Source organism: Coturnix japonica, chromosome 4, assembly GCF_054131305.1.
Source record: "Coturnix japonica strain WE chromosome 4, WE-NBRP24, whole genome shotgun sequence".
Taxonomy (NCBI): domain Eukaryota; kingdom Metazoa; phylum Chordata; class Aves; order Galliformes; family Phasianidae; genus Coturnix; species Coturnix japonica.
In genome coordinates, this window is record NC_140666.1 from 32,159,914 (window position 1) to 32,173,831 (window position 13,918).

General features: G+C 37.3%; 1 protein-coding gene across 9 annotated transcripts in view; it reads right to left on the reverse strand.

The window, feature by feature from the left end:
• LOC116653413 (uncharacterized) overlaps positions 1-13,918 on the reverse strand; it is a 114,102-nt gene that overhangs the window by 72,165 nt on the left and 28,019 nt on the right. For 5 of the 9 annotated variants that reach the window (XM_085544916.1, XM_085544914.1, XM_085544918.1 and 2 more), the window contains one exon: positions 7,792-9,318. In XM_085544916.1, the coding sequence (XP_085401042.1) occupies positions 9,240-9,318 (79 nt within the window). In that variant the 3' untranslated portion in view covers positions 7,792-9,239. Of the gene's footprint in view, positions 1-6,871; positions 6,958-7,791; positions 9,319-9,349; positions 13,877-13,918 lie in introns of those variants that run through there. The other 4 variants (XR_014945261.1, XR_014945260.1, XR_004307191.2 and 1 more) reach the window with 2 other exon arrangements.

Below are 13,918 nucleotides of genomic sequence, written 5' to 3' on the forward strand. Positions count from 1 at the left end.
TGTTGTGCACTCTGCTCCAAGAATATGTAAACTTGCTGCCTGCATTACAGTGTAGTAGATGAATAAAAAGAAGAGTTCTCAGCTCAGATGTACTATTTATGTTTCCAGCATCTTAACCACGCTGTGAGCTACTGAGAAAATTCAGTGCTCTCACTTGCCCCAGACACCTTTTCTGAAGCAGTTTATATCATCAGCAGAGCAATTTATGCCCATATTCCAAGCGGTGCATCCATCCAGTCTCTCACTCAAAGTATTACAGAACACATTACCATATATATATATATATATGGTTTTATGTACAGATATTATGTATGCTTTCATACATAGAGATGTTTTAGTTTAACATAATTTCTGAAAAGAACCAATCTGAGCAGGTAAAATCCTTCCTTTCCTGAACTTAACAGTATGTAGGCTGAGACTCACAAAGGTGAGAAGCTTTTGGAGCTGATGTTTCTCCCCAAACTAATGGAAAGAAAATGGCCATAAATGAGAGAAAGCAATACTCCGCTACTCCTACTTCTGTGTTGACCCTAGAAGCAAGGAATGTACCCAATGAGAAGGATCTGTTCTGCAGTAAAACTACATATGATATACAGCTAGAGGGAAAAAAGGAAAAATATAGGTATCCTTTCTCATTTATCAGGAATACTTTAGCCATAGATAAAGCTCCATCTGAGTTATCTGTTTGGGTAAACTATCTTGGAAGGATCTTTATATTGCATAATTAGTTGTGAGCTGGTTTGCATGTCTCTTGTGAGCATAGACAGCAGCAGCACATTCTCTCTGCACTGCTGGCAGGCTGCTGCCCCAAGGCCCACTGCTATGGGCCTGCAAAATATGCAGTCATTATTAACAGAGCATTGGCTCAATTTGATAAACATTTCAGGAGGGTGGTAGCAGAGTGAGAATAACTCACAGCAGCCCTCTCACTCAGAGTCTTGCCATTTAGAAGTTTACCATATTACTATCCAAAAAGGTGAGTGGTTTTTGATGTGATTAGGTAGTTGCAGGGAGTAGCTGGAGAAGAAATTAACATAGTCACTTATTTTTACTGTAAAGCACAAATACATCTATAATTCTTGGTCTGTTGCTCCTATTCTACGCAGTTGTTTTCAAGTAATTTAAGAAAACACATCCTTCTAGCTTAAAAATAGGCTTTTATAGCCAAATTTAAAAACAGCAGAACTTCTTTGGGAAAGCTTTATGATCTGCAATTCAGTATACTTTAGTTACACGGAACATTTCATCCTCAGTGTAAGCGTTTTACATCTGAAAATCAAAGTTAAGCAAAACATAATTCTGCCTTCAGATTTCAAATGAGCTTTGTCAGACAACATATGTTCCTCAGAAGCGCACTTTGGGGACTCAGGCCTTGACAGACGGGAAGCACTAACAGGATGAACAACCAAGTGATATGTTCCACCTCTGTTTTCAGTCATGCTATTATTTGCAGCATTTGTAACAGCAACAACAAAAATGATTATTCACAAAGCAACAGCTGTCCTTCTTCTAACTGCTGTTAAACCTTTTCTCTGTTATGATGTTTACAAAAAATTTCACAGTGGTTAGGTAGATGATATTCTGAAAGTACCACTTATTCCAAAGATGAGCACCATTTCATTCCTGACTAGCATTTCTTCTCTTTGCTGTATTTGCCTTTAGGACTTGGGACTATGTTTTGCTGTATGTTCTAAATATTTAGGTAGTAATCATAGAGACTCTAGATATTAGAAATATTTGTAAAATGTGTGAAACATCATGTTTATTGTTAGACTGAAGTGCAAATTCTCAGTTATGAAGATCTGAGCAAAAGATTCTCGCATTTCTACTAGGTGACAATTTACACCTATAAATTAGGAAATTATGTCTAATTGTCTATCTTATGTAACTATACCATGCTGAATAATCTGATGTGTAAGACTAGGTTTAAGTTTCAAGCTGAAAGACTTCCAATGAACAGTTCTGTGCAAGTATCCTAGGAATGCTAACTTCAGCTGCAGCTGAATTAAGAAAATCAAGTGTTTCCACCACACCTCTAGCATTCATTTTTGGGATAGATGACAAGAGAATTTGGGGAAAATGAACTCCTTAAGTATTTTGCTCAATTCAACAACATCAAAGAAGCTAGACATCACTGGCCACCTTAAAACTTCTTAAAACTACTGTTGTTTCCACCACAAGCCATACAAAAACCCACTTGATTTCAAGAGTAGTATGTTCACAGATTCATGCTCAGAGGCAGCAAGATTCATCACCTTGTCTCCACCTAGTAGATCTATCTGATAGGTGTTCTGAAAATATCTTATCATGCCAGATTTCTTAGCGCACAAACTGTGAGGAAATGCCAGGGGTGAAAAAAAGCTGTCCTAAAATGCCAGGGGTTCAAAAACTCTTCTGAATACTGGAGAATCAGGTTTGAAGCTTTGTTGAAATTTGAAACTTCTCTATCTCTGGAATGGGGACTGCTAACTCTGAAGAGCATAGCCCAGTCCTTAGATGATGGGCATGCTCCAGCAAAACTCAGTTTCTCTAATTCTGGATGTTACGGGGACAAGGAAGGAGAGAGAGAAAATGCAAATATGTCCTCCATCCATCTAAAAACAACCCAATGATCAGGTTTTTTATTCATATCAGTAAAGTGCTAAAAAGCTACATGGAATATTTTAAAGATAAAAATCTCTGAATATGTATATAAGAGCTTGAATGACTTTTTAAAATTCTTCAATTTCAATAGTAACCCATGAAATGCTGAACTGAAGTTGTTCAAATGGTAACTAATATTCAAATAACCCATCAAAACTGAATTTGCAACAGTGAGCATCATGAAAAGAATTTGGATAAAGGGGAACAGATGAAGAGAAACTGTAAAGAGAACTCAGAGGAGCTGTCAAGGTCCCCCAGGACAGTTTTAGACAGAACTAGGACACCATTCACAGGGAAAGTTGTTGTTTATGGACACTGAACGCTCAGCCCCAGCTCCCTTCGAAGGAAGAAGCCAGAGAGGAACACGTCTGTTCAGCTGTGATTGGAATTGAATTTACATTTAATTTTCTTGTAACCTGATGTTTCCCAGTTTTAAAAGTAAAGGTCCAGATTCAGCCCATGCTTGACTCTTGAATACATGTCCAGGAGGAAGCAAATAATCTTGAGTAGTATTTCTCTAACAAATCAAAAAAAACAAAAAACAAAAACAAAAACAAAAACAAAAAAAAAAAAAGGAGAGGGAGGCATTTACAGGACATTCCAATATACAGATCAGAGACAAAAGCGTTAGAGAATTACGCTCTAAGTTAAGTACTGACACAGTATGGAGTAAATGCCATGATAAAGATGCCACCTGTAAGGCTTAAGTAATGCTTTGGCAAAGTACATCCCTTCTGTGAAGAAACAAAGGCACACAGCAGCTTCACAAACTGAGCATAGTGTTTCAGACCTTATCTCAGTATCCCTTCTGCTGAACCTCAACCATAACTTGCAGCACTGACCTGATTAACTTGTGTCTTTGGCAAGTGCATTCTTTCTGTCTTCTATCCTTTCCAGCTTTCAAAGCCCAAAGATTGGTGTAAGTCATCTTATTCTAGCTTAGAAAATGACTTTAGAAGTAATCAAGATTGTAGTGCTAGAATGGGGTTGTTCTATCTAGAGAAGGAAGGACTCTGTGAAGACTCTGAGAGTGGCCTTCCTGTGTCTGATGGAGGCTGACAATAAAGCTGGAGAGGGACTCCAGGGTGTTGTGATAGGACAAGATATAGTAGCTCTAAACTATAAAAGAGGAGATTTAGATTAGACATTAATAAGATCTTTTTCAGTCAGAGAGTGGTGAGGTGCTGGAGCATGTTGCCTAGAGAAGCTGTACAAGCCCAGTCACTGGAGTTCGTAGTCAGATAGGATGGGGGCTTTCAGCAATCTGGTCTTGGGGAATCCCTACCCACGGTGGAAGGGCTGGAACTAGATGGTCTTTCAGGTCCCCTACAACCCAAACCATTCTATGATTCTGTCTCTCTGATATTCATGTGAAGCAAAAAACTCTGAAATTCTGCAACAAATAAGACTAAAGTTCTTAATACATTCCAGTGGGACATTAGACCATGGATATATGTGAATCTTTAAGTGTCATAAAGGAAAATAATCTAGCATGAATTCCAAAAGACAATGTACTGTTAACCTCCAGCTGAGGTGAGTGCAGAAAAGCTGGATTTGGAGTTCTTACACCAGATTTTCCTAATGGTTATCTTTAGACAGCTTCCCACCTAGCTTGTCAGCACCTCTCCATCACTCTTAGGCACCTTCCAGAGCATGATGTGAGGTTATGCAGCAACTTAGCTGTCCAAATTTCAAAAAGTAATTCAGCAGCCCAGAGTTATGGGATGCAGCAGCCATCATAGCTCCAGTCTTTGCAAGTATTTAGTCACCAGTCTCTCCTATAGTGACAAAACAAACATTTTGAACCATCCACAGAGTATCCATTAGTGGCTAAACAGTTTATCAAATGACTGTATTTCAAGACTGTGGAGTCAATATACCCTGGCTTTCTGACAAGGAGTGGGAGTAGGAGGAGGAAATATTCCCCTTAATACTTACTAAGACTGTAGAGACATTATTATAAATACACATGGAAATACAGAATACCAGAAACTAGCAACCAATTAAAGTTCTTATATCTCTCTGTTTCTTATCTCTGTCTCAAGTCTTATCTTATAAAACCTTTATAGAAAGGAAAGACCATTCTATAAGGCAGTAAGTGGAGTTCAAGTTAGATATCTGATTATAAAGTCTCCAAAGGCACCTGAGGCTCTCAGAAGTAAGGATATAATTTAGAAGTTGATAATCTACCTCTGAGTGTTTTATCCACAAAACTCTCCACACTGCTCTAGGTGATCTAGAGATACTGGAAGCTAGATATTCCCCTCGGTTCAGATCACCACAAAATTGCCTTTTTCCTTCTGGGGAAGGGAATCTGTCAGTGTCAACATACTGCATAACATAGAGCTATACACATTTTGCATTTCACTAGTAGCCAGAAAGCTATGCAGATCAGTCTAGAGTTTTCAAGTGAATTTGACAAAACGAAGTGACAGTGCAACTCCTACTTTCATCAAAAGAAAAGAAATGCAGTGATTTACCTTTGCTTAGCATACTAACTTTTAACGGAGGCTCACTGGCTATATGCCAGGCAGCTACCTATAGCAGTCACAGGCACAAAGCAAATTTGCATCTTATTTTTTCATGTCTCTAAAATTGCAATATAATAAAACAAGGCATGTCAATATGTCATACTATGTCAATAATTTCCCTAAAACCAGAGCCAACAATACACTGTACATTACTGACTTGCACAAACACCCCTTCTTCAGGTGGTTTAATGTCCCATTCAAAAAGTCATTGCAAGCCATTATGGATTTGTGTTTCAGGCAGTGGCTGTTTGGAAGCCCCACAGGTATACGTGTAAATTGCACAGCTACAGCCTTCCTGGGAGAAACTACACAAGTCTGACCAAGACACTGCTTGTAATAAAACAAAGGAAAGATAAAGAAAAGCTAGGAACAACACTTTTGTAAAATAATCTTGTAGACTTAGTGCATTTTCTTTAACAAAGTAAAGTTAGCAGATCAGTTTCATTTAAGGAAAATGACTATGAAAAGTGGTGCTTTCATTTATTCCTTTTTTTCAATATGCAGCCCCAGGACAGGGTAAAGCTGCTTTATTCTAAACTATGCTTTAATTAAGATTAGACAAAATGGAAGTTTTATGCATAAATATCAGTGTTAAAAATAGCAACACACCTGTCTGATACAAATTCCAATTAGAACAGGCTAAGTTTGAATATGAGAGCAAAATTTGGGTTAAAGCACAAGGTTTAAAAAAATCTTTGAAACTAATGCAAATTTAGTCACTTCAAGAAACAAATTTCACCTGTTCTCACAAGCCTTCTGGCTTTCTGGATGAGAATCCAAACTTCACCACTCTGAAAAGAAATGTGTTATGGAATCAAGATGAAAATGTTAATGCTAAGTCCAGACATTTAAAAGCTTAAAAACGGAAATGTTATTTGAAACTGGGCACAAAATTCTGGCAAACTTAGACTAGCTGTTAAGTCGCAGGAATTAAAAAAAAAACAACCAGACATTAGGTTCCCAAAATCTATTAAGAAAGCAAATGAGCCACAATGCTGTTTTAAAACTAGGGTGTGTGTTTTAGGGAATTTGTGTATGGGGGAAAACAAACAAACAAACAAACAAAAACAAAAGAAAAAAAAAAACACTTCTAAACTGGTATTTATAAACTTCAAAAGGATTCTTGGGAAACAAATCTTCATAGAGAGAAGACAAATCTCTACTGTTCTGTTGCCCCCCTCCCTGAAATGCTTCCTTCTTCTTCTGAACCCAACACCTAGAACTTGTCTTAGTTTAGCTTTAACAAGCATTAAAATAAACCAGTCCTCCTATGCACAGCCAAAACAGAGCTTCTCAGATTGAAACTGGCTCTCACTGAAACTGCTGAATGCAGCTGCATTCATCTGCCTTTAATTAAGATTGCTGCAAGCGTAGGTATTTGCAGACTATCAAAATATGACCTGCTGAGGAAATCAAGTAAAAAGGGTTGGTGACTCCAATTGGAAATTATCTTGCTCGTTAGGAAGGTAGTCAAGAAGGCACATGTGGAAGAGAGCTCCAATGAAAGGAAAAGATGTCCAGAGCAGACAGATGGAGAATAGCAGTACCCAAAGGAGTAGTGGGGGCGGTGAGAGCTGGAGCTGTGACCAAGTGCCTCATTTCCTCTGGAGCACATGGAGAAGCTGCTTTTTGCTTCTTTGAGAATGAACAGGAGGGGGTCAAAAGGTAACTTGGTATCATGAAACAAAATACAGTACCTTGACTGCTGTCCGCTCCTTCAGGTCAGGGTGCTAACAGGGAACAGGCTGTCTGAAATTTGGGCACTTCAGGCTCTCATATCCACCTTAAACATATAAGTGCAGTGAAAAAAAAAAAATGCAAATACAATTTTAGTCATCTTCACACAGTGCACACACACGCATATAAAAATACATATGCGCAGCATAATATCTCTTTGGAAGCCACAAAAGTGTATAAAGCATCCTTAACTCTGCTCCAGAGCTTTCTACAGTAGCACACAAATTCATACACATGCACTCAGAGAGAATCACTGACCAAAAGAGAGGATGCTGGCACAACAGCAATCAATTTACACACAGCACACAGCCAGTCCTGCCAGGGCAAGAGGGCAAAAAAAATAGAGTGCTTGTTCTAGAGCATTCATAACCAAAATACAGGATGTAAAGAGGCCAAGGAAACTGAACCCTCACAAATACTGAAGAAAAGGAAACAGGTGTTGTCTCCCAGAACTTCTAATCTATAAAATGGAAACTTTTGATTGACATCAGACTGTGCGTCCCTGGAATGAAATATGGATCTATAGCTTTTATGAAAGTAAAGTATTTCAAAGAGGGCATGGAGGAGAAAAGAAAAGACATTTTAAATATAATCTCTCTTTCAGGAGGAATTTCTCAGTGTCAGTTCATGACATTGCTGAAGCCTTTGATGCTACTTTGACAAATATTTTCTCTGAGGTGAACTACAAGTTGGTTTAGTTTAACTACTTATTTCCACTTCTAGCTTATGTAGGAATTGCATGCTCCCACTAATCATTCAAGGATCAGATAATACAGGCAGCTTAATTTTATTAGACTGATACCTATTCTTATTAAGGTTATCTAGATCATTAACTCACAACAAAGTTTTTTGTTCAAAATAATTTTAATTTTGACATGCAACAAAGAGCAGAATTGAATAAGATGCACCACAAAACGTTCCTTTTAAAAAAATAAAGCAATTATTTGTTCTTTTGACTAACGAATCAAAAATACCCAGATATTCCTTCTTCTCTCTTCCAACTTTGGGATGGTGTATAATTTTCAACATTTTGTCTTAAAATTTTGTCTTAAGTTCTTGGCTTACAACTGAATGTGAAAAGCAAGCCATTTATCCCTTCCACATTGCTTTGCATTCTTGAAATAGTCATCTAACATGAAAGTAGTCAGAGCTGTAATAAGGAGAGCTGCCAAGATAACAGCAAGAATATCCACCCTTTAGTTTTACCTCAGCATTAGAATGTATAGTACCCCATTTTAAAACATTTCATTTTACGCTGGATATTTAAAATCTGGATTGAGATAAGTATAGAAGAGGTGATAGGAGCTGTGCTGCCTGAAAAGCCTCATGGCCCTCAGCCAGAGTTCCTTTTTTTTTTTTTTCTTTTTTTTTCTCCTTTAGTGTATTAGTTTAAGAGGAGAAATTATTTCCCTGTTCAGCCAACTCCGTCACTCAATTTTCATTTCATGCACAATTCTTATGGTCTGCCATCTCTATCTCCTTCGATTTTCTCCTTCCATTCAACTCCTGTCATTTCTTGAAGCATAATGTAGTGTGTAATGGCAGCTTACACAGTGGTATCAGAGAACACTATTTTTTTGCTCCTGAACAATTCTTATATTTTTCTGTGCATAACCTGGGACTTTTCTGTAAAAGGATTGCAACTTTTCAAGGTTCCATTGATGATATAAGGTTTCCTCTAAAAATTGCCCTAAAACATACATGCATATTTATACTTTTCACTATTTTAGTACTTTCCAATACATGAAAACACATGCTTTATGTTTAGTGGAAGACTTAACCTTTTTTTCCCTAATGATATAAAACTACAATTTCTGGTTCTTGCATGACAAGATTTTGTAATGATGTAGTTCTACCTACAGGAAAAACTGTTAGTGGTCAAGGCCAAAATTTATTCATTTAGACCTCAACCACCATTTGATGTGTAAATTCACAGCCATAGTACCCTTGAGGGCACCAGCAGAAAGATCTCCCAGTTCTGGGCTCAAAACATCTTCAACATTCTTAGATAATGGGTATAGAGCATTAAAAATGTAAAATAGTTCAAGAAACACATTTTTCTAAACCTACCTGTCAAACATATATTGATTTATCACAACCTGTTATAAGTGGTGATTAGTATCTTTTCTCTTTATGTTCAGTAAGAAAGGTAAGAGTATATAAGCACAGGAAAAAAGGTCAAAAAAGAAAAAGCAAACCATATGGTTAACAGCTCTACGCAAGAAACTATTTGAGCCAGAAAGCACTTCACAAGAACTCTTTTCTAATTAATTTATGTGCCAAATCTCTGTTCTTAGCACACAGTATTGCAGGGAGGCATTTTCAGATCTAGACTAGCTTTCTCAGACTTGCAATTTCTGTGTTCAAGCTGTGGGCCAAGAATTCAGTATCCACCAATTCTCCAGTACTGTAAAGAAAAGTAGAATGTAATGATGTTAACAGAAAAGTCTAATGCAGACTCTACTTCTGTTTTCCCCACTGTAACATCCCAAAAGGTTGTTCAAGAAGCAATAAAAGTAAATGAGTCAAAATCAGTTTTTCCAAGTTTTTTTTTTTCAGTAGAGGTTCCATCCCATTCATCAAAGACCATTACATAGCTTTGCATTTCACACATAAGAAGAAAATTCAATTGCACAGTTGTGAGTGTGTATCAGACCAGGTGTTATTAACAAGACAGTAACTGATGATAACCAGTGTTGGGGTATTTAAATAACAAAAGCCAATTAAGCAGCCATAATGGTTAAGGATGATGAGGACAAAACTGATATTCCAAACCGCTTACATTCATTAAAGTGATAGAACTTAAAATGAGTGGTCAGATTCTAGTTTTAGACTTCTTTCCGTACAGAAGTTGGATTAAGCTTTACACAGTTACAAATAACAGACTTTAAATAGTCTTTAGAGTAACAAGTAAGACCAGTGTATTTGTTTGATGAAATGGAATGTTTTGATTCAATTATCAAAATGTCTTCTCTGCATAAAAGCTCATTACCTACTTCTTTTGGGTAAAGAAACATAGAGGTATAGGGATCAACAGTGAAACTGGTAAATCTCAGACTTCTTTAGAGAAATACCTATTTATAAAAAAACTCCTCAAATGAGAGATAATAAATTGAATTGAGTGCTATTATCAGTGGAAGAGGGGAAGGGAGGAGAATGGATGCTTAAATGTTATGAAGAGTATTTTCAAAATAAAACCCCTGTCTTTCAAATAAGAAAGGACTTCTTAGCTAGTGTTAAGATGAAAGATGGGCAAAATTACATGGGAGTAGGTCTGGGGGTCTCCAATTGGAATACATTTTTTCTTACCTCTCTTCCCTAAAACCAAGGAATATATCTGCTTGGAAAGTAAGGGTTATTCTGCATGGGTCTGTTGAAGTGAACAGTATTGTATTCACACAATAACCAGCATTGCAAAATGAGAGCCAGTTCTTTTATTCCCTCAACAGTTCAGCTAGTGGATGGATTTCCTAGCAGAACTTGTTTGGACTGCTTATTTCCATAAACTTAAACAAGAGGCTCCTTGTGGTAAATTTAAATATTCAAGTACATTTAAAGAAAGGAAAGAGGCATCATTCACCAGAAGAGATTAAATCACAGAATGAAATGATACTATAATGCTAATATCTGAAAATACCCAGGGACCACTTGATTATTTACTATACACATTGTTAAGCATAGAATGAAGGTTAAATTGCATACCTGAGATGAGCCATGCTCTCATAATAATATTGAGCACATCCAAGGCTTTGCAAGTTTGACTCGGTGAATGTAGGGTATACAATTGCCTCTAAGGTACAAAATCTAAACATGTATAAGTCCCTTGCAGGACTGGTATAATACAGTGATTAATGGAGCAGGGTCAAACTAGGAAAGATTCATTTAGTGCTAGGTTTTGCAAGGAAATACCTTCAAACACAGGCCAGTGCCCAGCTTCTAACAGCAAACAACCAAGCGCAATTTTCAGATTCCAGGAAAATCCTGCTGTGGTGCCATATCTAATTCCATATCCTCCTCACACATCTCAGTTTAATAAATAGTGTTGTATGGCATGCTATACATTTTCATTTCTATTACCATGGTGTAAGTACTGAAAAGATCATTGGTGATTCAGAATTTAGAAGATATCTTGTGTGTGCTTGCAGCCCAAAAGGCCAATTATATTCTGGGCTGCATTAAAAGAAGAGCGACCAGCAGGGAGATGGAGGTGATTGTCCCCCTCTACTCAGATCTTGTAAGGCCTCATCTGGTGTACTGAGTCCCGGCTCGGGTCCCCCAGCACAAGAAAGATGTAGAGCTCTTAGGACAAGTCCAGAGGAGGGCCACTTAGATGATCAGAGGGTTGGAGCACCTCTCTATGAAGAAAAGTTGAGGGAACTGGGGCTGTTTAGCGTGGAGAAGGCTCCAGAGAGACCTTATTGTGACCTTTTGAAGGGAGCATATAAACAGGGACGGGCAAGGGGGAATGGTTTTAAACTAAGATGGGGAGGTTTAGGTTAGATATTAGGAGGAAGTTTTTCACACAGTGTATGGTGAAGCACTGGAACAGATTGCCCAAGGAGGTTGTGGATGCTCCATCCCTGGAGGCATTCAAGGCGAGGCTGGATGTGGCTCTGGGCAGCCTGATCTAGTGGCTGGTGACCCTGCACATAGCAGGGGGATGAAACTAGATGTCTTTGAGGTTCTTTTCAACCCAGGCCATTCTATGACACCTGGAGATGTGTCTAGAGTTGCTCTTTCATACCTCTATAAAGTACTGACTGAATTTAATGAATATTTAATGCTAAATTAATGACTTCTTATTCTCAGTATTTGATGCATTTCTTATTCTCAGTCTCCATTTTATACCAAAGATTTGGTTTTAAAAGGAAATCTCTAGGCTTTACTGTTGTCACTGCTATTGAATTCAGCTTGATTTTGGCCAGCAAAACCATCCTAGTCCTGTATCACACACAGTATCACAGTCTTGTGTGGGTTGGAAGGGACCTTAGAGATCATCAAGTCCAACCCCCGGGATTCGAGTCTCCTGTGTAGCAGAGCGGCACTTCTACCACTTGCGCCACAGGGGGGATTCGAGCCTGGGCCTCCGGTATTGCAAAGTGGCGTCCTTAACCATATGTATACAATGTACTGCAATGCAAAATTAAATGTAAAAATAAAAGTTAAAAATTAAGCATACAGAGGCTGCTACATGAGTGTCATTTACACTGAAAAATCTTTTATCATATGTTACTAAATTGAATAATTCTCTCATTTTTCTTACTCATCCTTTCTTTAATTACTCATCCCTTTTCAAATTCCAAATGCCTTTTGAAAATTCTTGACCTCAAGTTACATCCTGTGTTCATCTTGATTCATAAGGTTTAAGTACCATATTCCCCAAACCTTGCCCTTTCTGTTCTGAGGAATATTTTACCACTGTTTTGCTTTAAAGTCAGATCCACAACACTTATGAACCAGGGAGGATAATGAAAATATATTGAAATGAGTATTTTTAAACTAAATAATAAGACTATTTACAATACTTTGACTCACGGTAACATGCTTCCTCCATATGTTGCTTAAAAGTAATTTTATTGGGGATATTAGCATGCATATCAAAGCATAAGAACTGTTTACAGACAGTCCTGATGTAGTCCATCACAAATAGCTACAAGCTGCTGTGTACACTATATATCTGTGTTGAAACTGGATATAAATCTTTAGTAAAGCCGATACATTGGATGCTTTTTTTTTTTTTTTTTTTTTTTTTTTTTTTTAACTGAGCAGGATTGGAAAGGCAGAATATTAAGGATATTAAATCTGTTTTGAAAAAAATATATTGATGTTAATGCAGTCATAAGGTAACTGGTAATCAAAACATCACAGAATGCTGACCAAGTATTTTTTCATTTTAATGGATGGCTAGAGAATTTTTCCGTAAAATACTCAAAGCTTTAGACAAAAGGACAAGAAGTTTTCACCTCAAGAAGATAAGCTAATGGCACATCAAGCCTTCATATACTGTGAAAGATAATAATTGCTACCAGAGAACAACTGCTGTTACCCGTTGGTATAAAAAAAGCGCTTGCCTGACATCTTTGAAAACTGAAGCTATCAGCTTATCCACCAGAAACTCACAACAGGGGCAAGAGCAATGTAATAATTCAGATCTCTTCACAGTCGTTATGACTAATTCTGAAGAAGGATTATCCTGTGCTTGCATTCTAGAAGTCTGTGGCATGCAGATTTTCTCAAAAATCTAAAATACAAAATATTTCACTCATAGCTGTTCCTGTTAAAAATGTCTAACAATCAACTTGTTTAAAAATATGAACACCATATAGATATGACCAGTTTTGTGCACATAAGCAACAATACATAGTGACTAATGCCAGCTTCATTTATTCTTTGAACAACTCACTGAACCTTTACACATCAATTTCTTCATTTACAATTGTGTTTTTTTGCAGTTATTGGCATACAGAAGTCTTTTTCTCTTTCAAATGCATGAATTCTTAAAGAATTTGACTGCATACAATATAGTCATTCGGGAGAAGTTGGGTAGAAGAGAAGGAAAGAGTGTTATGATGGCCCTCCTCCCTGAGGACTTTTCTAATTTTAATTTTTTATTATGCATTTTTTTCTCTGTGCAACTTGAAGATTTTAGCAATTTTATTTTAATTTAAATCATATTAAATTTAATAGGATTTCACTAATGTTATAATTTAAATTTTAAATGACATTTTTTATAAGAAGGGCAAGACAGTAAAAAGGGGCACTTAAACGTTAGTATGCAACTCCCTCTCTCCCCCTAGACTCAAGATTGTAAGTAGCTATACTTTCATGAGAGGAGGAACACATTCAGAGTTACCCAGGAAGACTCGAAATAAACAGTTGTTCAAGGGCTTTCTGTGAAGGTACCAGCCCAGTCACAGCCTACTCCTCTTCTTACCAGTCATGTACTAACAGCCTCGGACAGCATCCTAGGGAAGTACAAAGGAGATGCCCACATCACTGCTTGAAGT